Source organism: Balaenoptera physalus, assembly GCF_965194825.1.
Source record: "Balaenoptera physalus genome assembly, chromosome: 15".
In the NCBI taxonomy this organism is placed as follows: domain Eukaryota; kingdom Metazoa; phylum Chordata; class Mammalia; order Artiodactyla; family Balaenopteridae; genus Balaenoptera; species Balaenoptera physalus.
In genome coordinates, this window is record NC_138894.1 from 52,832,250 (window position 1) to 52,857,546 (window position 25,297).

The window sequence follows — 25,297 nt, forward strand, 5'->3', positions numbered from 1 at the left end:
TGCGAGGGCTTTCTCTAGTTGCGGCAAGTGGGAGTCACTCTTCATCGCGGTGCGCAGGCCTCTCACTATCGTGGCCTCTCTTGTTGCGGAGCACAGGCTCCAGACACGCAGGCTCAGCAGTTGTGGCTCACGGGCTTAGTTGCTCCGTGGCATGTGGGATCTTCCCAGACCAGGGCTTGAACCCGTGTTCCCTGCATTAGCAGGCAGATTCTCAACCACTGCGCCACCAGGGAAGCCCTGCCATAACTATTTAAGTTGTACTTCACTTTCCCAACTTCCCCTGTTTTTTTATGTATACATCTTGGGGCCTTGAAACTTCCAGCATGTACAACTTAATTAGGAAATGGAATGGGGAAGTTAGGCAGTTTCTACTCTGTCTTCAGCCTTCAGTGTTCTTTGCTACTTGACCTCCACGTGGTAGCAGAAGCTATCAGTCAGTGGCAGGTCCCTTGATGCTCTTTGGAGAGAAGAGACTTGCCTCTAAAGGGGGACTTCTGTTGTTTGCATAGTTAAATTTTTGAACTCTGAGGTGTTTTGGTGTTTCTTTACTTTCCCTTTGTTTTGCCTTATTTTAATGTTTTCCAGCTGATGAATTATGACTGGTGAGATAAGTTTTTAGTAGAAGGAACAAAGCTTATAAATACAAATACAATTATCCATCACATTTTTCTTTAGTTCTCAAATTTTGGACAAATTTAATACCAGCATATTCTGTGATGTATGCTTGGCCAAGATAAATATTTAATTAACAAAATTGTCAATACAATGACATTTTTTGAGACTCAGTTGTAATTTTGTCCTGTTTAGAAGTGGCATCGCCACCTTTTTTGACGGGTTTTTTTTTTTCTTTTTCTTCTTTTTTGGCCGCATTGCACGGCTTGCAGGATCTTAGTTCCCCGATTGGGGATTGAACCTGGGTCATGGCAGTGAAAGTGCCGAGTCCTAACCACTGGACTGCCAGGGAATTTCCAAGCAAAAGTCTTTTTTTTAAAAAAAAAAATATTTATTTATGTGGCCACGTGGGGTCTTTTTAGTTGCAGCACACGTTATCTTCGTTGTGGCATGCAGGCTCTTTTTAGTTGAGGCATGCGGGCTCTTAGTTGCAGCATGCAGGATCTAGTTCCCTGACCAGGGATCAAACCCGGGCCCCCTGCATTGGGAGCACAGAGTCTTAATTGCTGGACCACCAGGGAAGTCCCCAAGCAAAAGTCTTTTAAAAGTAAAAATGTAGAAAAAAAATTTTAGGCACTTAGTTTTGCATCTCCTGAAGACAGCCTCTGCTAAAGAGTTTTTGGTTTGTTTCATTCATCTTTTAACATAAGCATAGGTTTGATTTTTTTTTTTTAATCCTAGTTAGAAATCCTTCTTTTTTCCTACTTATTTATAATTAAATTTCCTTATTATTTACCTTTTCTGTATAAGAGGAATTTAAACTGACTATATTTTGGATTTTTTTTCCCCTATAGGATAGATTCTCAAAAGTGAAATCACTGAGCCATGGAGTGAGTGTTCTTGGCTCGTAAATACTTACTTAGTGATCAAAGATTGCGTTTGTCTTATTCCCCGTTTTATTCACTCTAGTCTCAGGCATATTCTCTTATGTTTCTGATAGCTGATTTCCAACTTTAAAATACAGTCTTTTTAAAAGTATAAAATAGACCCTTCTGCATTTTAGTAAGATTATTTTTTCCCGTAAAGGGGAAGCATGGAGTAGTTGTAACTTGTTATTCCTGAATTCTAATAATTGCTGACAGTTAGATTAGATGCAGTCTTATTGGAATGTGGAAACGGATTAAGATGCTGAAAGAATGCAAAAATCTACCAGCTAATGTTACTTTTCAGTGTGGAATTGGCATGGAGGAAGGTGGTAAGGTGGCAGGGAGTTGGGGAAACATGTACCTTTCCTTTATTTGTGTGATTCTGTTCACTTTGAGAGCAAATATTCACTCAGAATACTGTGCCAGCTACCAACCTTTAATCCAAAATGCAGTTTATGAATTTAGTATGTTTAATGTGTTATGTATGTTTATCTGTGTTGGAAAATTTTTAAAATTCTGTTTTCAAACTGTAGAACATATCCTGCACTAGAGACTTTAACAGAACCTCACCAGCTCACAGCTACGTTAAGTTGTGTAATTGGAGTAGCCCGCAGTTTGGTATCAGGGGGCAAGTGGTTTCCTGAAGGTCCAACACACATGCTACCTCTGTTGATGAGAGCATTGCCTGGGGTGGATCCAAATGACTTTAGTAAATGCATGGTGAGCATATTTATGATTCTGTTTTGTATCTAAGTTATAATTGTGTAAATGGATATCCTATTACTTTTTCTTCAAATATTCTTTAGAACATAGTAAAGTGTAAAATTTGTTAATGGTAGCAGAGTTATATCTGTAGATGCCCAAGTTTAGATCTGTGGACAGTTAGTTGATCTATGTAAGGTCTTCCTTAGTAAGTAATTTCCCATAACCTGTGTGCATTTATGATCATATGGTGTTTTAAAGCTCATTATGTATCTCCTATCTTCCTTAAGCAGATACATTAAAAATGATAGCATTTGATCACTTGCACTTCCGTTTGTCTGCACTTGTCACAAGGAACATGAGAAAAATTACTGGGTGTGAAATGCCAGATTCCCCTTATACACACACCTTCTGACTTAGAATATTGTTCACCTTCCCTCTTCCCTGGTCTCTAGCTTCTGCATGAGCATTTTCTATTTACTCTTAGCTAATGTTATATTTTTGGTGGGAGGCACAGTAACTTCTCAGTGACAAAAGATTGCAGAACTTTGTGCTTAAACCTAATAAACTTTCAGAAAAATGGTTGTTGGATTTCCCTCAGAATAATTTATTTGGTACTTTATTGTAGCTTATGGTATACGTGTATTTTGGAACTAGAGTTATGTAATTAATATTAGATCTTTTGTATCTTCCCATAGATCACATTCCAATTTATAGCAACATTTTCCACTCTGGTGCCTTTAGTAGATTGTTCATCTGTACTACAAGAAAGAAATGACCTCACAGAAGTAAGGCTGCTTTCTGGTTGTAAAAGGATTGGTTAGCTGAGCTCTGATTCTTACTGTATATGCATAGTAATATTTGATAGTTTAAAAGCAACCTTGCAGAGGTGCTCATAAGTTAAAATTACTGTTTTGTGACTAGAACGATATAAATGGAGGTCATCATTGATAAAATAATCTGCAGAGCACCCACCAAAGGGGGTGGTCAAAAATAGGCTATTTTAGTAAACAAGTGACATGTCAAGGTGTATTTCAGTGTTTTGTCACTTTTTAATGTTTTGCTAAGCAAAGGTGGTGGCATTTTCTTTTTCCATCTTATGTTAGGAATAAATCTGTTAAGGGGATTGGCATCTAATGAAGAGAAATTTTCTTCATTACTGTCTGGTTTTTTTTAGAACAATTTTCTTTATTACAAGTATGTTACTACCTGACTTTTGGCATTTAGATGTTTAAGTAGTGAGAGATAATCCTTTACACATACACCAGCAGTTTGAAAACTGTTATTGATTTTTTAAAAAATGGCTGCCTGACTTCTGTTTTTGGCCCTTACAGAATATGTTAATTACTTCTTATTTTGGTTCCTGGAAAGTAGATGAGTTATTCTAAATTGATACGGGACTATGGTGCTGTTTCTCACAGCGCTCAATGTAATAATGCAGTGTTAGAGACATTTTGTAGACTATAATTGAGTTTTGTTCAGAGAAAAAAATCAAAGACTATTCTAAAATTTTCTCCACGTTGACATGTTACAGGTGGAGCGAGAACTTTGTTCTGCCACAGCTGAATTTGAGGATTTCGTCTTACAGTTTATGGACAGGTGAGCAAGTACCCCAGATATCCCCTTTATCTGACATTCAAAAATAGTGATGTGCTGTCCCAGCAACTTTAGCCTCGTTCTGCATTGCAACCTGTATTTAATTATTGGGTTGGCCCAAAGGTTTGTTTTTTTCCATAAGATGGCTCTAGTAGTACTTAGTTGTCTTTTCACTTCATTCGAAACAATTTTGTTAGATTGTATGTGACAACTGTCATATTGGGGTGCATTTAGAAAAAGACTTATCAAAAATTGGTGAATTTTTATGTAGCCATTTTAATATTGAAGGTGGAAGAAGAAAGCAACATTTTTGGCATATTATGCTTTATTATTTCAAGAAAGGTAAAAACACAACTGAAATGCAAAAAGATTTGTGCAGTATATGGAGAAGGTGCTGTGACTGATCGAACATGTCAAAAGTAGTTTGCAAAGACAAAAAGACAGCCCTCAGAATGGGAGAAAATCTTTGCAAACGAAGCAACAGACAAAGGATTAATCTCCAAAATATACAAACAGCTCATGGAGCTCAATATCAAAAAATCAATTACAACCCAATCAGAAAATGGGTGGAAGACCTAAATAGACACCTCTCCAAGGAGGACATACAGATAGCCAAGGGGCACATGAAAGGATGCTCGACATCTCTAATTATTAGAGAAATGCAAATCAAAACTACAATGAGGGATCACCTCACACCAGTCAGAATGGCCATCATCAAACAATAAATGCTGGAGAAGGTGTGGAGAAAATGGAACCCTCTTGCACTGTTAGTGGGAATGTAAATTGTTACAGCCACTGTGGAGAACAGTATGGAGGTTCCTTAAAAAACTAAAAATAGAACTACCATACGACCCAGCAATCCCACTACTGGGCATGTACCCTGAGAAAACCATAATTCAAAGGGACACATGTTCCCCAGTGTTCATTGCAGCACTATTTGCAATAGCAAATGGAAACAACCTAAATGTCCAATGACAGATGAATGGATAAAGAAGATGTGGCACATATATACAATGGAATATCACTCAGCCATAAAAAGGAACGAAATTGGGTCATTTGTAGAGACGTGGATGGACCTAGAGTCTAGAGTGAAGTAAGCCAGAAAGAGAAAAACAAATATTGTATATTAACGCATATATGTGGAATCTAGAAAAATGGTACAGATGAGCTTATTTGCAGGGCAGGAATAGAGATGCAGATGTAGAGAACGAACAGGTGGACACAGGGCAGGAAGGGGAGGGTGGGACGAATTGGGAGATTAGGATTGATGTATATACATTACCACGAGTAAAATAGATAGCTAGTGGGAACATGCTGAGCTCAGCTTGGTGCTCTGTGACAACCTAGATGGGTGGGATGTGGGGGTGGGGGTGGGGGTCCAAGAGGGAGGGGATATGGGGATATATGTATACATATAGCTGATTCACTTCATTGTACAGCAGAAACTAACACAACATTGTAAAGCAATTATACTCCAATTTAAAAAAATTTTTGAAAAAAAGTGGTTTGCGAAGTTTCATGCTGGAGATTTCTCACTGGACAGTGCTCCACGGTTGGGTAGACCAGTTGAAGTTGATAGCAGTCAAATCGAGACATTAATTGAGAACAGTCAACGTTATACCACACGGGAGATAGCCGACATACTCAAAATATCCAAAACAAGTGTTGAAAATCATTTGCATCAGCTCGGTTGTGTTCATCACTTTGATGTTTGGGTTCCACATAAGTTAAGCGAAAAAAACCTTCTTGACCATATTTTCACATGGGATTCTCTACTTAAATGTAATGAAAACGTTCCACTTTTAAAACAAATTGTGATGGACGATGAAAAGTGGATACTGTACAACAATGTGGAATGGAAGAGATCGTGGGGCAAGCGAAATGAACCACCACCAACCACACCAAAGGCTGGTCTTCATCCAGAGAAGGTGATGTTGTGTATATGGTGGGATTGGAAGGGAGTCCTCTATTATGAGCTCCTTCCGGAAACCAAACGATTAATTCCAACAAGTACTGCTCCCAATTAGACCAACTGAAAGCAGCACTCGACAAAAAGTGTCCAGAATTAGTCAAAAGAAAATGCATAATCTTCCATCAGGATAACGCAAGACTTCATGTTTCTTTGATGACCAGGCAAAAACTGTTAAAGGGACTTCCCTGGTGGCGCAGTGGTTAAGAATCCGCCTGCCAATGCAGGGGACACGGGTTTGAGCCCTGGTCCAGGGAGGATCCCACCTGCCACAGAGCAGCTAAGCCTGTGCGCCACAACTGCTGAGCCTGAGCTCTAGAGCCCGCAGGTCACAGCTACTGAAGCCCGTGCACCTGGAGCCCGTGCTCCGCAACAAGAGAAGCCACCGCAATGAGAAGCCTGCGCACTGCAAGGAAGAGTAGCCCCTGGTCGCCACAACTAGAGAAAGTCTGCACACAGTAACGAAGACCCAATGCAGCCAAAAATTAAAAAATAAACCAACAAACAAAAAAACTGTTACAGCTTGGCTGGGAAGTTCTTTTTTTAAAAAATATTTATTTATTTATTTATTTATTTATTTGGCTGCACTGGGTCTTAGTTGTGGCGTGTGGGATCTTAGTTGTGGCGTGTGGGATCTTAATTGTGGCATGCAGGATCTTTAGTTGCGACATGTGAACTCTTAGCTGCTGCATGCGAACTCTTAGTTGTGGCATGTGGGATCTAGTTCCCTGACCAGGGATCGAACCTGGGCTCCCTGCATTGGGAGTGCAGAGTCTTAGCCACTGGACCACCAGGGAAGTCCCTGGCTGGGAAGTCCTGATTCATCCGCTGTATTCACCAGACATAGCACCTTCGGATTTATTTCGGTCTTTACAAAATTCTCTTCGTGGAAAAAAATTTCAGTTCCCTGGAAGACTGTAAAAGGCATCTGGAACAGTTCTTTGCTCAAAAAGATAAAAAGTTTTGGGAGGACAGAATTATGAAGTTGCCTGAAAAATGGCAGCAGGTAGTGGAACAAAAGGGTGAATACATTGTTCAGTAAAGTTCTTGATGAAAATGAAATATGTGTCTTTTATCTTTACTTAAAAACCGAAGGCACTTTTTGGCCAACCCAGTACTGTGCAAGGCTGGTGCTTCTTCTCAAGTTACAAAAGGACAGTTGGTTTGTGATCCATGTACAAATTAAGTAGCTATCACTTGCATAGTCATGACAATAGATTTATCTAATCAACAACAAAAAATGTTAAGCCAGTTTTTAGTTGCTAAAATTTTACTTTCTTTGGGATATTTAGATGCTTCGGACTTATAGAAAGTAGCACATTGGAGCAAACAAGAGAAGAGACAGAAACTGAGAAAATGACTCACTTGGAGAGTTTGGTCGAATTAGGTCTGTCTTCTACGTTTAGTACAATCCTCACACAATGTTCCAAAGAAATATTTATGGTAAGAGTGCATTGCTGCAAAGAATTAAATTCCAACTTGTAGTTTTATTTGATGTTTTAAAAATTGAACTTCAAGTTACTTTGTATGCATATCATGCCAGCTTATCCTTTCTTTCCATACTAAAATTTGAAAAAGATGGGGAATTCTCTGGCGGTCCAGTAGTTAGGACTCCGCACTTCCACTGCAGGAGGCACAAGTTCAATCCCTGGTGGGGAACAAAGATCCTGCGTGCCTCATGGCGTGGCGAGGCCAAAAAAAATAATAATAAAATAAAATTTGGAAAAGATACACAGTTGAACCTCATTATTTGCAGATTCTATATTTGCAAATTCAACATAGTGTATTTGCTAAAATTTATTTGTAACCCCAAAATTGGTACTTGCAGTGCTTTTGTGCAAACTTTTAAAAGTGGCAAAAATTTTGAGTTGTGCGTGTTTGCAGCTGAAATCAAATAAGGTGACACTCTGCCATCTTGTTTTAGCTCTCATACTGTAAACGAGTGTCCTTTTTTCATCTATTTAATGCCAGGTCTTTCACATTTTTGTGCTTTTTGGTGATTTTGCTTTTTAAAATGGCCCCCAAGAGTAATGCTGATGCACTCACTGTCTAGTGAGTGAAAATAGTTGTGTTGGGCCTAACGTAGAAAATATTAACATGTTCTAGGTAAGCTTCGTTCAGAAATGAGTTACAGTGCTTTTGGCTATGAGTTCAAGGTTAATGAATCAACAATGTATATTAAAGTGTCTTCAGACAGAACCACACATAAACAAAATTATATATCCATATATCCATCAGTTGATGAAAATGTAACCAGAGGTTTATAGGAACTTAATCCTGTATTTCCCCTAAGAACTATGGTTCAGTATTTGCTAATTCAGTGCCCACAGTGATTTTATAGAGCATAACTACTACAAATAACAAGAATTGACTGTATGTTTAAAATTTACAGTAAAATACTACTTGGGAGAAAAGTTTTGAAAATTGTTTATGCCATCACATAATAGAAATTAAATCCCAAATATAAAAATCTGGCAAACTATGATGAATGAGAAATAGTTTGTCCTCATAAGGCATTCTGTGAACATTCACTTATTCAGTATTAGTCGATACCTATTATACACAATATGGTCTTTATTTCATATTTTCTATTCCACTGCTCTCTTTCCATTTCTGTTTCTACTTTCTCTGTCTGAGATTATCATTGTTCAATGTTTATCCTGGTTAAAAGCTAAACTGCCTTACACCTGCATGAAATATTTACTAAGATTATGTTAGTATAAAGAAATCAACATAAATAATCTCTTATTTAACCAAAACCTTTTGAAAGGAGTTGTTTATAATTTGCAGCATTGTCAATCCATGTTTAGAGCTAATTCTTTAATTCAGCAATTAAATTAAAATTCTGTGACTTGATTGTAAAATTAAATAGAATGCTTCACGTCTTTTAGAGGAGAGAAAAATATAGTTTGTAGTTGTCAGAATGACAAACTGTAAATATTAGGTATTACCCCAAATTCCCTCTGTTATATTGGATTGGCCAACAAGATAATTAAATAGCATTTGCTTCCAGCAGCTCTGGTTTTGTGCTTAGCATTTCTGCAGCAAATAAAATCTTGTGCCGCAAATGTTTTGTTCACATTAGGGTTTTGTGCAAAGGTTATTCATAGACCTGAATGTAGCATTATTAAGCAAATCTTTATGTATTCAGATGGTTAAATTTTTCCTACTTGGTTATTTTTAGTATAGTCTGAGTATCATTTTCTTTGGTGTTTCAAAAGATGTTTAATTTTCTTAAACGTGCTGGTTAGACATTTTCATTTGTTACATTATCTTTTAATAGGTGGCCCTACAGAAGGTTTTTAATTTTTCTATTTCACATATATTTGAAACAAGAGTTGCAGGCCGCATGGTGGCAGACATGTGCCGTGCTGCAGTAAAGGTGAGTTGGGGTTTTCTGGACTGATGAATTAATGAATCAATAGCCACGAGTTTTATGTGGTTAATTATTTTAGACATGCTTGTCATTCTTAAAATACACGTTTCTTTCAGTAGCTGCTTATAGCCCTTATTTGCCACTGAAAATAGAGCTAGTGTATACTTTGTGACTATTCAATATTTGTGCCTTTCAAAAAAACTTATTTATACAAATATGTTTTCAGTGCTGCCCGGAGGAATCTTTGAAGCTGTTTGTTCCCCACTGCTGCAGTGTTATAACTCAACTTACAATGAGTAAGTCTTAAGGTTATTATTCTGTATTTGTAACTTCAGAAAATTTTTTTCTTAGTGTCTACAACTCTGTTAATGGAAACAGATTCTCTAAGCTATGCAGTATTTTAATTTTACAGTTTGGGGTAAAATTGCTCAAAACAAGGTATCATCCAGGTTGACAGGTAGCTTAGAAATTTTACTCTATTACATTAATGTTTTCATACATACAAGAAGCATTCAGCTGTTGCCATAATACCTGTTATTTTGTGAGATGTGTAGGGGCAGGCGTCCTGGTTGGTGTGTTTATTTTCTTGAAAATTGGGTTTTCACCTCCTCTGGAGCAAGTCCAGCTTAATGAAGAAAGAAAGAAAACTTCATAAAAGAGACTTTTCTCAGCTATTAGAAATATTAAATATAAATACTTTTAAATGATGCATTTAATTGGATATTTGTTTTTTTTTCCTCTGATACTATTTTGCTATTTTTAGATGATGATGTATTAAATGAAGAAGAGCTAGATAAGGAGTTACTATGGAATCTTCAACTTTTGTCTGAGGTATTGTAAATCTTTGGAATAAGAAAATATTTCTTTGAAAATGTTGACTTGCTCTTAGGATTTATCCTGTTTTGAAAAATTAACTTTAAAACATGTAAAGTCATAAGTTTGAAAAATGTCTTTATGGGACTACAAAAAGTCAGATAATCTCATTTTCTTATTATAAAAGGAGTATGGTAACTGTTGACTACTTCGTGGTCAACGCTCTACCTGACTTTTTACTGATTAATTCTACTGTGGGTAACTCTGACTGAAAAGTGTATCAGATTTGGCATCTTCCCCCCCACCCCACCCCGTGCTAAATTTGGCCATCAGTCAAACTTCAGTTTCCTATAGGGGTTAGTTCAGAAACCAAAGAACAGAGAAATCCATTTAAGTAAGTTTTGTCTCTTTAAGGAGATAGCCTCTTGAAAAGGATGTAATGGCACTTCAGAGCCTAAACTCAGAAAATGTGTTTTGAGAAAGAATGTGTTCTTAAGAAAGAATTCATTGTTAGAATATAATTAAAATGATAATCCTAAAATGAATTAAAGTCATTTTAAGAAACACTGTTACTATTTTAGACTACTTTAATGGCCAAACATAGTTAACTTTAATTGTTGATTCTTGATCTTTTTTTTTTTTTTTTTTTAAACTTTCGGTTTATTTATTTATTTACTTATTTATTTATGGCTGTGTTGGGTCTTCGTTTCTGTGCGAGGGCTTTCTCTAGTTGCGGCAAGCGGGGGCCACTCTTCATCGCCGTGCGCGGGCCTCTCATTATCGCGGCCTCTCTTGTTGCGGAGCACAGGCTCCAGACGCGCAGGCTCAGTAGTTGTGGCTCACGGGCCTAGTTGCTCCGCGGCATGTGGGATCCTCCCAGAGCAGGGCTCGAACCCGTGTCCCCTGCATTGGCAGGCAGATTCTCAACCACTGCGCCACCAGGGAAGCCCCGATTCTTGATCTTTTAACCAAAATATCTTTAACTGTTTTCTTTTTAGATTACTCGAGTGGATGGGAAGAAGTTGCTTCTTTATAGGGAGCACCTTGTAAAGATTCTCCAAAGAACCCTACATTTAACCTGTAAGCAGGGTTACACTCTGTCTTGTAACCTTTTGCATCACCTTCTTCGTTCTACTACACTTATCTACCCTACAGAATACTGCAGTGTGCCAGGCGGCTTTGACAAGCCTCCTTCTGAATACTTTCCTATCAAGGCAAGCATTTTCAATAATTTAGGGTTCCAGGATATATTGGGTTATTTTTCTAAGGGATTCAAAGTGCGGGTTTTTTCCTTGTTGTGTATTAAGGTGTCACTTCTTTATTTTTAACGTAGATTACTAAAACTATTATTGGAATGTTTTAAACTTGGAAAGTGTGATGTAGCTCTCATCTAGCTCTAGTTTTCTTCTTTTCTGGTTGTATGTGAAATGACTTTTTAATGCCATATTTAACCTCCATAGTTCCATATAATTTGGGGGTGGAATGCAATAGCCTTACATAAACTTACTGTTACTCTTATAGTAAACTCATATTTGAGTGGCTCTTCAGGGAGACCTTTTTCAGGAGTGATAATGAAAGACTCCTATGATGTCTTCATACCTTTTTTTGTGCATTTGCTGCCTTAGGTTTGGATTACCTATACAGTTTCTTTTAAGCCTTTTAAAGTATGTTTGTATGTTGGGGTTTTTTTTCCAACTTCTCAACTTGCTAATTAAATGCTATTTTCTAGGACTGGGGTAAACCAGGGGACTTGTGGAATTTGGGGATCCAGTGGCATGTTCCTTCTTCTGAAGAAGTGGCTTTTGCCTTCTATCTGTTGGACTCTTTTCTTCAGCCTGAGCTCATCAAACTCCAGCGTTGTGGGGATGGAGAACTTGAAATGTCTAGGTTAGTTTTCTTTTATAATCAGTTAGTGTTATATGGTTGTAGACTAAAAAATTCTTTTTGTGCCTCTCCCTCTCTCAATGGCATATCTGATGTATTCATTTTCTTTTTTAAAAAAATTAATTTATTTATTTTTGGCTGTGTTGGGTCTTCGTTGCTGCACGTGGGCTTTCTCTAGTTGCGGTGAGCGGGGGCTAGTCTTCGTTGCAGTGTGTGGGCTTCTCACTGCGGTGGCTTCTCTTGTTGCAGAGCACGGGCTCTAGGCACATGGACTTCCGTAGTGGCTCGCGGGCTCTAGAGTGCAGGCTCAGTAGTTGTGGCGCATGGGCTTAGTTGCTCCCCGGCATGTGGGATCTTCCTGGACCAGGGTTTGAACCTGTGTCCCCTGCATTGGCAGGTGGATTCTTAACCACTGCGCCACCAGGGAGGTCCCTGATGTATTCATTTTCAATGTGTGTTTTGAATGTCTGCCATAAATGTGATCAGAAAACCATTTAATACATTTAAATGGTTTTCTAATCACATTAATATAATATAAAACCATTTTATAGTTTAATAACAGAAATTTTGTCATAATATTTAAACATCTTAAATAGAAAAACTCAGAGTTTTTTTCTAGTTTGTTTTTAGTGCCTTCCATTTAGCAGTGTCACTTGTGCGTCTTTTGGGAAGTGTGTGTAAATATGCCCCCTTTGTAAGGAAATGCCTGTTTTTCTAGATTCGCCTTAGATTTTATCGTCTTGTTTCTTTTTAGTAATTCATACTATTGATATTAATATTACTTAGAGAAATATCTCTAAGATATTGTTTCTCCCCCAAAGAGCTTTAGCACGAAACAATTATTTGAGACCACTAGACTTTTATAGTTTGAATCTTTGAAAGTTCCTAAAATCATAGTAAGAAAATTACTCTGTGTCAAATAACAGGAAATTCTGATAAGCAAATCCAGTAGGAATGGGCTTGGAGGAGGAAGAAGTATGATTGACTTATGTTGGCTATGTGGTACTCTGAACTGCTTTTTGGAGTAAATGTTTAGCTAGTCTTTTTTTTTGTTTTTTTTTTTGGTTTTTTTTGGCCACACAGCATGGCTTGTGGGATCTTAGTTCCCCAACCAGGGATTGAACCTGGGCCCTTGGCAATGAAAGCGCTGCATCCTAACCACGGGACCGCCAGGGAAGTCCCTAGCTAGTGCATTTTAAAAGACAGACTACAGGGGAAAATCTTCTGTAATACTGTTTTCCCTTTTTGTTAGTGGTTGTGATCTTTGGGTAAATAGGGAATTAAATTCAGAATTGCTTCACAAAGGGCAATCAGTTGTTGTTACTTGTGATTATTTACAGCCTGTTTAAATGTAAGCAGGTCTAATATTATCAGTAAATATCTGTTTAATTACCTTGTACTATTAAGAGGGTAAACTGAAAACATTCATCATTTCTATGCCTTAATTTTGTATATTCCCACTTGATAAAGTTTTTTACTTCACCTTAAACTCTACAAGGCTTTTTCTTAAATAGGGATTTGGAGTCTTCTCAAATATGAAAATGCTTTTTATTTTTTCTAGAGATGATGTTCTACAGAGTCTGACTATAGTACACAACTGTTTAATTGGCTCAGGAAACCTCCTACCTCCATTGAAAGGAGAGCCAGTTACTAACTTGTAAGTAAAAATAACTACTTTACATATTTTGCTCTTTTGCCATTTGGCATATATTTTAAGACTTAGTCACATAATGAGTCACTGGTTCTGTTATTGGTGTTGTTTCTGTATCACTTTAACCTTTTTGTCATTGTTAGGCCAAAAACACCTGAGGCACAGTTTAGAGCTATAAATTTTAGGGCTTTATTCAGATTTTTCATATGGTACCAGGATAGAATAACTTTCAATGCTAATCAGTTTTAAAATATCAACTTAGAGATATTAAGTTCATCTGTTAGTTTACTGAGTTAATTAAGATAAATTCTTTAAAAAAAGAAAGGAAAACACCTTTTTTTTTTTGGTGTGCAATCAATGGTAAGGATTTTCTAGCAAAAAACCTGGGGTGTTTTTTAATAAAAATTTGTTCTATGTTATTCATTATGATTTTGAACTTTTGAGATCCACCAAGTTGCTTTTACAAATTTAAGTGCTTTTCAGAGTATTATTATTTCGAATGAATGTCTTGATTTAGTCTATTGTCAGTGTTACCATTGAAGTTGAAAAAAATTGAGTTTAAATGAAATCAGCTGTACATAACTTTAGCTCACTTATCAAGTACAGAGATGCTAGTTTCAGTATACCATGTTAGATCATTTTCTCTGAACACCAACATCTCATTGCTGAGTAAGTTAATGAAAATCACACAAAAATGAGTAAGGAACCCTTGCCCCCTCAGAAAAGCAGAAGGGGAGAATTATTTGTTGATTTTGCAACAAAAATCTTAAAAAGTTTCAAGGAATGGTTTTAAAATGTGGCTTGCTTGTCTTTCCGTATTCTGCATAATCAGTTGTTTGGGGTCATAGATTTTCATAATTCCCACTTATTTCACTTATCTAAAAACTGTTTCTAGGCATTGAACTTTTTAGATTACTCATTAGATTTAAGAGGGAGAAGTAGGGTCATTTCAGGTAAGGAAATCTGTTTTAAGTTTGCCTAGGAATTTACTGAATTCTTTTAAAGAACTTTTGTTTTTCATCAGTTTTATAGTTTGATATAAGAGCAATTTTACCAAAATTCATTTTTGTCAAGAGAGATATTAAACAATATTTTAAAATGAGAGACTTACAGAAATGGTTTTGATTTTCCTAATGATCTTTAACAGTATGTAATTAGTAAGAACTTAACTTTTACAGCATGCCAAAAAGCTATTTCATACATAACAAATTGATTATATCAGTAAACTTAGTTCTGCTTGAACGTGTTGAAGTGTGGTCCTTTAATCCAATAATTTATCTAAGAGCAAAAGCATTTATCTTCTGTGTATATAATTAGATTATTTTAGTATTGAGTGATGATTACGATACACTCAAGAGGCTTAGAGGTTTCCGTTGCAGTTCATTTCAGCATGGAGCCATGTGCACTATCATAGTGTATTGAAGCAAAGTCTTTTATCCTTTGAAATATATGTGCATTAGGACAATTGTTCCATACATATTTGGTTATTATAAAGCCAGTTAGATTTGTATATAATGAAATGCATTTTCAATAAGGAAAACAATACTATATTATTAAAACCTTATTAATGCCACAAAAGATAATTAAGCAGATTGTTAGCCCATTTTACTGTACATTATAAGCTATAAAATTGACACAAATATCCCTTTATAGGTTTTTTTCAGAAAAATTGAAAAGGAAAAATGATTTAGATTTAAAAGTGTTGTGTTTAGAATTTTCACTTAATGAAAATTTGACATAATAAAACCTAATGAAGTAATACAAAATTATGTTTAATATAAATGTGTTTATATATTTTAATTATAAAATATATTTTCTTGTATATTTAATAGTACATAATGAAATAAAATATACAACGAGGAAAACTTCAATGATTTTAATCACTGAACAGTACACATTTTTAGGATTCTTTATAGTTACGTACACCTACTCAGTGTAATGATTATACAAAGTACAGTTAGAGATGAATGAGCATCCCTTTGCCTTTGAACTGTCAAAAGAGAGAGTTTGTAAAGTCTTCCCTGGGCTTTTAATTAGTTCTTAACAGAATCCTTTTTTTTAAAAACCAATTTCTAACTGGTATCACCTTCACCTGAAATTTTAATTTATTTTGGCAATGTGTGACTTTTTACATTGACTTTATATAACATTACAACTTTTTTTTTGCAGATAGTAAGTTAGTTTTCACTAAAGTAAAATAAAATAAAGTTAGCCTTTTAAATTTCTAAAATGCTTATTCTAATATAGGTCAATAATTATTAAAATCTTCTAAGTGTAAATTGATTTGAAAGAACTAATCAAATAATTTCAATTGATGGTGCCATTGTTCTGTGATAGTGAATCATACTGCCTAGTTTGAAGAAAGAAGATCTGTAGCATAATTCTTGGAGATTATCAGTAGCAGGTCAATTTGAAACTAGAAGATGAAAAGACTCTTTTATTTTGGACATGAGTTATTCCAAAGGAGATAGAGTAAAATGTGCCAAGTTGAGGAGAAAAGGAAACGCATAATGGTGACCAATGCTTTAGTGTAATGCCTAAGATATCCGGTGGTGTTTGGCTGTGGTATTGTGGGACATTATACGTTTTCTGAAATAACAGACCAGTTTTTGGAAGCACCTAGCAGCTCAATTCTTTTTTTAAATTTAAACTTACATTTTTCTTATATAAATCTCAATTAGGGAAAATATTCTAGCTGCTTTAATTATTTTTTGTCGAATCACTTAAGTTTGCCTTGAGCATGTATTAGTAGTATTAGTCTTCTGGCAAATTGCAGCAGTAAAAAACCAGAAACCTATTTCAGTTCTGAATTTTCCTGTAAGAAAATCTTAATTGCTAATAGAGTATGTGGGATCCCATTGTTCAGGGAAATGGCTACCACATGTGAAAAACAATTTTCTATGCTACGTGATTAGAGACTGACAAAAAATAAAAAGCTTAGATGAGATGAGTTGATTGTCCTAAGTATAAAGTAAATTATATACCTAATGGTACCTACATTGTACTTTTTGGCCTTTAGCAATGTAAGGTTACTAAGTATCTTGTACATATTATAAATTTTACTGTTTCAAAGGATGGATGAAATAAGGTCCTTTGAGGGTTTAATTTACCCTTAATTGGGTAAATTTTTTTAGTTTAGTTCGGTTTGAAATTTAACAGTTTTGTCAGATACCAAGGTGACTGAATTAATCTTAAAATGGAACCTCTCTATTTTGCTCTTGCAACCTTTAGTTAATGATTTCATAGAAACATTTGTGCTATAATTTATACTCATAGTTCTACCTTTATAGATGTGGAAGTTGGATTATGTCTTTCCAGGGTCATGTAGGAATTTTGGACACTTGCCTTTAATCCTCAAATTGTCATTAATTTCTCCTTTTGCAGTCCATTTCTTCAGAATCTTTTAGGTCTAACCAGCTATCACAGGATGCAAAAAACTAACATCTATAAAAACAGGGTTACTCAAGGTAGAGGAGTCATCATTTTTCATCTCAAATATTTCTTCTTTACTTTGTGCCCCCTTTCCTCCGATAGATCTGTTAAGTCATTCTTAGTTAAATCATTCTTAGGAGCTCAGCTTTTACTAACTTTTCACTCAAAAAAAAAAAAAAATTCATACTTAAGGTCTAAGAGTTGAGACCATTTCATGAATATGTGAAAGGATGTGTTGTTATGCGATGAGGGGCAGGGCTAGCTAACCTCTCTTGGCACCTCCAGGAAACTACCCAGCTCTGCTGGGGGAGCTGCACACAGAAAAGGAAACAGTTACTACTCCACGGTGAGTAACCCTGTTTTCTCCTTATTTCACCTTCTGACTGTTTTCATTGATTTTTAAAAAAACTTGTGTGTCAGACGTGGAAATAGTTCTTATGCTCCGAGTTAATTTTAAACCTAGCGGTATGTAAGATTCTCTTTACTTGGCAACCTTTTGTTCACATGGTAGAGTCAGAGACAGCCTTTCATTTTTGTTTATAGCTATTGTTTATGCCCAGGATTGAACTGGATAACAGAACACAGAAATAGGCCAGTTGTCTGTTGTGAAACACTTGTTACCTTGAGGGAAAAAAATTCTGTTAGTGGCTTGGTTTTTATACCTTTTATGTTTGTTTTCATTTGGGAGGGGAGGGATTTGGAGCAGGGTAGGTTGTTCTTCCACTTACAGAAAGGGAGAATTATTGTTTGCAGTTGTTCCGTGACAGTTCACCTAGCCTTCATTTGCATATTTGATTTGTATTGTATATTTTGTTTTTATGTTACTGGTCATTTCTTCCTTTTTCACCATCCTTTCTTTCCCACCAGTGATTATTTTCATCGTTCTACTCTAATCAAATCTGAAGAAGATTGCCATCTAGTGGTACAAATAGCATAGATGTAGAAAACTTACAAGTTTGTTTTTTTTTTTTTTTTTTTAAAGTGGTACAGATATTAAACACATTTTGTTATAAATTAGGTGGCTTGGTGGTCCTATGTAGTTGCTATGAACCTGATTTAACTTGATTATTATTGTATAGATGGTATTATTTGTAATATGTTGCACTGAAATTATTTGTCATACTTTTATTTTTATATTACTGTTTGTAAAATGAACCAGTGATGAGTAGAATGAATTTCACTCGGGGTGGGGGAGTGATGGTATTTGATTTAAATTGTATATATTGCTACTATAGTGTTTAATCAGAATGCAGATTTATAATTGTTGATAGCACTTTAAGTCTACTCAGCTAAGATTATGTACATAACTAAAAGTTACAAGAGCAGATTTAAGTATCAGAGAGTACAGCCCAGTACACATAGACTTAAAATGTGACCACAAAGAGATACAATCATAAAGTCTTACTTGGGTAATGGATAGACATTTCTTTTAGAAAATTATTCTTCTCAAGATCAGAAGAAATATTTAGTATAAATATGTATTTATACTCACTGAGAAGCATTTGGTGTAAAAGGTGTCAGTACAATCAGAGTTTAATTAATTTGTTAGATAAGAAGAGATCAATTAAAGCTGAATCTTAGATAAATAAACATAAAAGAAACTTGAGATGGATAAGAACAAATAAAGTAAAACTGAACTATATGTCTAAACAGATGCCTTCTGTACTCTTGAGATGTGTAAGATGTGTTTTAGTTCAGGTTTTAAAAGTAAAAGCCTAAGCCATTTTAATTTAAATCTATTACTTAATATTTTAAAATCCCACACAGGTTGATATGTTTCTAAATAATTGTAATAAGTGATAAGTACTTCATCAACTCTTCTGATAGGGAAACAATTCAGAGTGACACATGGATTTTTAGAATTAGCATCACGGCACTTAGATGAGACTTGTTATTAAATGTAGTTATAGTGTAATTGGTGTTATTAAAGTCAGAAAGGCATATAAGAAAAACATTACAAATTCCCAACTGATAGCCTTTTGTTTGCTTGTTGGTTTGTTTGATATAGTAAAAAAAATTTTCAGGATAGCTTACTATAGTGATTGCTTTTTAAAATGTCATTTGTTAAGAGTAATTTTGTGACAATAATTAAAATGCATGCTTGGTTCAGTATTGTGTGGTACTAGGTATGGACTGGGTGAGGTACAGTTGTATTCCTAGTTTAGGAAACAACTTATGTTTATAGCAGCAGTGAAGAGACATGTACTCTCATGGGATAGCTTATGGCCAAGTACTTCCCCATGCTTTACCAGGGAAGGCGGAGGGGGGTAGGTAACAGTCTTACGCCTAATGCTTGTTACTATGTGAGCACAGCCTTTTCTCTTTCTTGGTCAAATCTAATTTCAGTAAAGATGTTGGACTTCCCTTGAAATTCATTGTGAAAGAATCGGATTTTATTTTTTAATGACTAGACTCTGGATACATATATATTTTTCAATCATACATAATTTTACAGAATGTTCAAGTTTGCAAGCTGTTGCCAAAAGTTGAAACTTTATGGAATGAAAACCAGATTTTAAGAAGAATTTGAATTTGAAATTCTTGAAATTCTCTGAAAAGCGAATTAGCATTTTATATTATGAAATATTACCATTCTTTGTTTATATTCTGTAGGCTTGGTTTTGAAACTTGGGACAGTACTGTTGCCATCCACATTATGGCGAGGAACATAGTTAAATAATTGGCATTTTAGTCATCTTAATGTTATTACCCATTTAGATAAATCCCAGAATTCATAACAACCAAATATTAGGGTAGAGATAACTTAATTAATTCAACTTAAAAAAATACAGTACAGGGGAGGGGTATGTTGATTTCAAAATAGTGTTTTCTTCATTACAAGTGTTGTGTAGGTCATGGATTATGAGCAATAATTATAAAATGTCTATTTATTACTAATTAGCCTTGTATAGGATACGCTTACCCCATGTTTCCTTGGCATTTGTGCCTGTCTTCCTTTTCTTAGAAAGTATTATCGCTTTGTTTATAAAAAGTTATTGAATTGAATCTCATATTTTGAAATAAAGTCTATTTATTTTTCATTAAAGAAAATTTAGATTTCAGATATAAAGGTTCATATTCCCCAATAGAATCTGTCCATACATACCTAAAAAATGACTTTTAATGTAGTATTTTTACATCTGAACATCTTCAAAAATAGTGGCATTTTACTGCAGATGTCAGGAGAGATCAGTTTAGCTGGTTTTAAGAGGAAGGGTAAAGATTATCTAAAGAAGTGTGTCTGCTGTATATTCTACAGTAAAATTAGATGGTGATTTTTTGGTGTCTAATTTTAACCTTTATTATAACATTGTAAAGCTGACTTTTCCTTGTATAAATGTTTAACATCAGATTTAAGCTTTTACACTTGAGTATTGAATACCAGTGTTATGTTCATTTGGGCAGTGAATTTCCCCCCCCTAAAGTCGTTACATTTAATTAACATTTTTTTAAAGATGAATAATACTGTCCTTACTGAAACAGATAGAGCATTAATCTTCAGAAAGCTAGAGTAAAGAATTGAAGTACTGAAGATGAGAGATCTGTGTTTGTTAAAGATCATCATTTAAACATTCTAGCAATGACACTTTTCCCTTTAAACCTCCTTATTGGTATTATTAATAAATACAAGCATTCTTGTTTTTATACAGGGTACCAACTATGGTGTCCTTGGAAGAGACAAAGTTGTATACTGGACTTGAATATGGTATGTGAATCCTAATCTGAGTAAATCTGTATGGACTGTTTTCATTAGTTATTGTACAAGGGTTAAAATGGGATAATTTTGTTGTTACAGTTTTTCTAGTCTCTTTTTTATATATAAAATGAATATTAATTACTTAATATTATCTTTGCTTTTTCTGGAGAAAGTGGGTAATTATTATATAAAGAATAGCCAGTAAAAGATAGATGCTTTCTGTGTGCAAAGGCAGACTTTCATATATTGTAATGCTCATTTATGGTTAGAATTGTTACAGAACTGTTGTATTATACTTGATGTAAACCCTTACATATTCTAACTATCTTTATAGTATCTTTCTATCATAGTGAGTTAAATTTTATATAAATACTTATGTAAAATATTTTGTGTTAATTTAATGTTCTGAATCTAACATTAATAGAAATTTAGCACACTTCCTTATTGCTGGATTAACATTGGAGTTCATTGCATACATTAATTAATTAGGTGTAGTTTGTTTGTTTGTTTGATTTGGGTCACCACAACTAATTAGAGAATCCTATGCATTTATGGCCTCTAATTAGAGGATAGAGCCTTTGAAATATTGGCAAAGATAGTTTTATCTCCCTCCTCCTTGCCTGCCTAATAAAGTTTTGTAAGCAGGTTCTTATAAATGTGAAGGTTTTAAAAGTTATTCTGTATCATGCCAAGCTACTAACCAACTATGATAAAGACAGACCCATTTGGTTTTTCTTTGTTTTTTTTGTTTGTTTGTTTGTTTTGTTTGTTTGTTTTGTTTTAATTTTTATTGGGGGTATAGTTGATTTACAATGTTGTGTTAGTTTCAGGTGTACAGCAAAGTGAATCTGTTATACATATAAATATATCTCCACTCTTTTTTTAGATTCTTTTCCCATATATAGACCCATTTGTTTTTTTCCTGGATACGTTATCTCTTCTTGACATAACTGTTGATATAAACTTCAAAGCTCTGGTCAGCATTCAGTGTGTAAAATGCTTTCTCTCATTTTTTTAAAAAATAGATCTATCCAGAGAGAACCACCGAGAAACAATTGCTAGGGTCATAAGGAAACTTCTTAGTAAGTACATATATGTATTTAATTTATGTTTATTAATAAATATTTAGAAATTTTATTTTATAGCATGTGTGCTTTTACTTAACCATTTTAAAATTTTAAATGGTGAGAATATCAGGCAGTGGTTTTTTTTTTGGTTTGTTTGTTTTTTTCTTTTCTTCCTTAACTAGTATATCAGGAGTCCTATAGTAATTTAAAATATTTTAACCAAAATTCTTTTCCTCCTATTATAGACCACATACTTAATAATTCAGAAGATGATACCAAGTCCTTGTTTCTTATCATAAAGGTACAATTGTCATTTAACAGTTGCATAATTGTTAATATGACCGGGTTTGACGTGACGACTCATAAATATAAAATTTGAAATTCTTTGACGCAGATTACTGGAGACCTTTTGCAATTCCAAGGATCTCACAAGCATGAATTTGACTCTCGTTGGAAAAGCTTTAACCTAGTAAAGAAATCAATGGAAAATCGGGTCAGTATTTTCACCTAAAACTGAATTTTTTTTAAAGGTGTATATATAATATTGATATAACCACCTGATTTAGCAACTGTTTGGCATACAGAGGAAGTTCCCTTTAAGTAAAAATAGTAGATTTTCGAATATTATATGATGGTATAATCAAAAGGATCCTAGAAAAAATGTACTTCCCTGAGACAAACTCTTCTGTCGATTTCCATGATAGTCTGTGGACTCTCAATGGCAATTTCAAGTCTGATAACTTGGCAGCAGCTTTCTTACCATGTAAGAAACTGAAGGAGTAAAAAATAGGAATTGTCCACAGGCATGACTTTAAAGCATTACATTTTATGTAATCTTATGTTATATTTGTTCTCCAAGAGAAGTCAATACAAGCTTCCCTGGGAGCCTGGAAGAAAGAATACTTAAGTCAGCCATTTGATGTTCATAGCAGTGTTCTTCTATAGGAGACTTTTGTTGAAATTGAGTCTGAAAAGGTTATATGAGTTCATTGTTTAGGCACAGGGTGCTACATATTTTAGACAAAGGGAATGTCATGTGACAGGGCAGGGAGATGTACAAACATGGCATGCTTTAGCAAACAGTGTTTGTAGGGAAGAGTGGCAGGAAGTAAACTAGGTCATTTCTAGTTTTGTCCCAAGAAAATGCTTCAGTTTTACATTCAGCAACGGGGGAGTCATTAAAAGTTCTTAAGTAGATCTGATGTAAATGTTGGAAAGATCATTATTCAATTCAGTGAATTTTGAAAAGCTCTGTCGCCGCTGTGAACAATAAGCAGTAGGAGATTGAGACTGGAAGCCGGGAGGCTTTAGTTAAACTATTATAATTGTTCAGATGGGAAAGCACAGCCTGAATCCAGTCACTGGCATTGGGGTGGAGATAAGGTGTTTTAAAAAAAAAGATGGAATTGTGGGGACTTGATGACTAATGAGATACAGGTGTGAAGGAGGAACAGTCTGCGTTCCAGACATCTGCCTTTAGTGACTGGGTAGAACATTGGGAATGGGGGAGAGCTTAAAAGATAATTTTTACAAAAATAAAATATGTTATATTCTGTATAAACATACACAACTACCCAGAAAGGCTGTTTATAAATGTAATAGAGTAAAGCAGTTTTCTTAGTGGGCTGTTTTTGTAGTTTTAGTATTTGACTGAATAAAAGTCTGATGATTTTAGAATAAACGAAATACCTTCAGTACCCACCAGCCCATCCTATACCTTCTTTGAACTAATTTTTTGTTAAGGGATTCAGGGGAACCATTGTTGAAGTCATTTAGGGAAAATGTTGACATGTTTGCTACTATTTTTCAGCTCCATGGGAAAAAGCAACACATCAGAGCGCTATTGATTGACAGAGTAATGTTGCAGCATGAGGTAAATAGCTTTTTAAAATCATGATGCCTTTTTTTTTGTCCTGCCGTGCTGCACGGTTTGCGGGCTCTCAGTTCCCCAACCAGGGATTAAACCCAGGCCACAGCAGTGAAAGCCCGGAATCCTAACCACTAGCCACCAGGGAACTCCCCACAGTGACTTTTTTAAATGACAGTTTTTCAGATAAATATTAATTATTGGTGTTACTTTATAATTAAATGAACTTTTAGTAAAAAACTTTGAGATTTGCTTTACACTGTTTTTTTTTTTTTGTAGCTACGAACACTAACTGTTGAGGGTTGTGAATACAAAAAGATACATCAGGATATGATTAGAGATCTTCTTCGTTTATCTACAAGTTCATACAGTCAGGTAAGGCTAGTCCAAACAGTCTGGGCATGCCCCCTCTCACCCATTTTGTAACACACAATCTAAAGTATCCCCATTTTAACAAGGGAATTTAAATAATTTATTGGCGAAGAAAATTTACATTTTAAATGACAAATATATTCAAACTAATCTTGCTTCTCTTTCTAAAATAATGTTTATTTTTGCTGTTTGTAATTGCTTCTCAAATTTTTTTAAAAAATATATAACTAACGTTGGTAGATAGTGCTAGTGTAATGTTGATGCCACTTAAATTAAATCACATTATGAAGGCCTGTCTGTGAAGGCCATATAATTCTTCCTAGGCATTCTGCTTGAGTTCCGGAAGCTGATACCATGTGAATTGTGGGGTCCCTCCTTTCAGGTAGCATAAGACCAAAAATTTCTCTCTAAACACAGAGAACTGGGAAAAGTAAAGAAATTCATGTACAGCCAATGATTCTGTCTTTATAAAATAGTGTAAATTAGGAAACCAATCTAACCCAGAGATTTTGCCTAAAGTATTGTTTTAAAAAGTTTGAAATATGTACAGTATATTGCTTTTACTATAATCAGTTATTCATTACTATTTAACTAGTTCATGGATTATAAATTTATACTGAATCTTTTGTTTGGGTTAAAAATATGTGGCCTATACTTAAGGCTTGCATTGAAAAGGTTAAGTTGTTCTGTGTTTTGGAAAGTCTTTGATTTTCCTTGTGTAGACACAAGAGAAAATCTGACTCTTCTCATTAAGAGTAACTCAGAATAAAAAGTTTAATAGTCTGCTGATTATGTTACTCAACAAATGCATATCAGTTCCATTCAGTCTCTCCTTTATCAAAAGGTTATTTGAACCAGTGTAACTTTTTTTTTTTAATTTTATTTTTTTTTTATTTTTGACTGTGTTGGGTCTTTGTTGTTGCTCGTGAGCTTTCTCTAGTTGCAGCGAGCGGGGGCTACTCTTTGTTGGGATGCGCAGGCTTCTCGTTGCAGTGGCTCTTGTTGCGGAGCATGGGCTCTAGATGTGCAGGCTTCAGTAGTTGTGGCACGTGGGCTCAGTAGTTGTGGCGCACGGGCTTAGTTGCTCCGTGGCATGTGGCATCTTCCTGGACCAGGGATCGAACCCGTGTCCCCTGCATTGGCAGGAGGATTCCTTAACCACTGTGCCACCAGGGAAGTCCCTGAACCAGTGTAACTTAAACCATGGATGTGGTTGGTGGTAATTTGCTTTCCTTCTGATAAAAAGATTATCATTTACTCATTTTTGTTAAGTTATGTGCTTTGGTATATTTTTCTGTTATTACGACAACATTTAAATTACCACTGCTTTGTT

The 25,297-nt window shown here is 35.1% G+C and overlaps 1 protein-coding gene across 3 annotated transcripts in view; it reads left to right on the forward strand.

The window, feature by feature from the left end:
• Nucleotides 1–25,297, forward strand: part of PSME4 (proteasome activator subunit 4) — a 101,717-nt gene that overhangs the window by 50,289 nt on the left and 26,131 nt on the right. For all 3 annotated transcript variants that reach the window (XM_082426232.1, XM_082426233.1, XM_082426231.1), the window contains exons 11-26: nt 2,072–2,258; nt 2,939–3,028; nt 3,775–3,839; nt 7,098–7,248; nt 9,089–9,187; nt 9,408–9,477; nt 9,945–10,012; nt 10,993–11,208; nt 11,724–11,881; nt 13,440–13,535; nt 20,612–20,667; nt 21,684–21,740; nt 21,971–22,026; nt 22,120–22,218; nt 23,536–23,598; nt 23,872–23,967. In XM_082426232.1, coding sequence (XP_082282358.1) covers nt 2,072–2,258; nt 2,939–3,028; nt 3,775–3,839; nt 7,098–7,248; nt 9,089–9,187; nt 9,408–9,477; nt 9,945–10,012; nt 10,993–11,208; nt 11,724–11,881; nt 13,440–13,535; nt 20,612–20,667; nt 21,684–21,740; nt 21,971–22,026; nt 22,120–22,218; nt 23,536–23,598; nt 23,872–23,967 — 1,627 coding nt within the window. The remainder of the gene's footprint in view (nt 1–2,071; nt 2,259–2,938; nt 3,029–3,774; nt 3,840–7,097; nt 7,249–9,088; nt 9,188–9,407; nt 9,478–9,944; nt 10,013–10,992; nt 11,209–11,723; nt 11,882–13,439; nt 13,536–20,611; nt 20,668–21,683; nt 21,741–21,970; nt 22,027–22,119; nt 22,219–23,535; nt 23,599–23,871; nt 23,968–25,297) is intronic.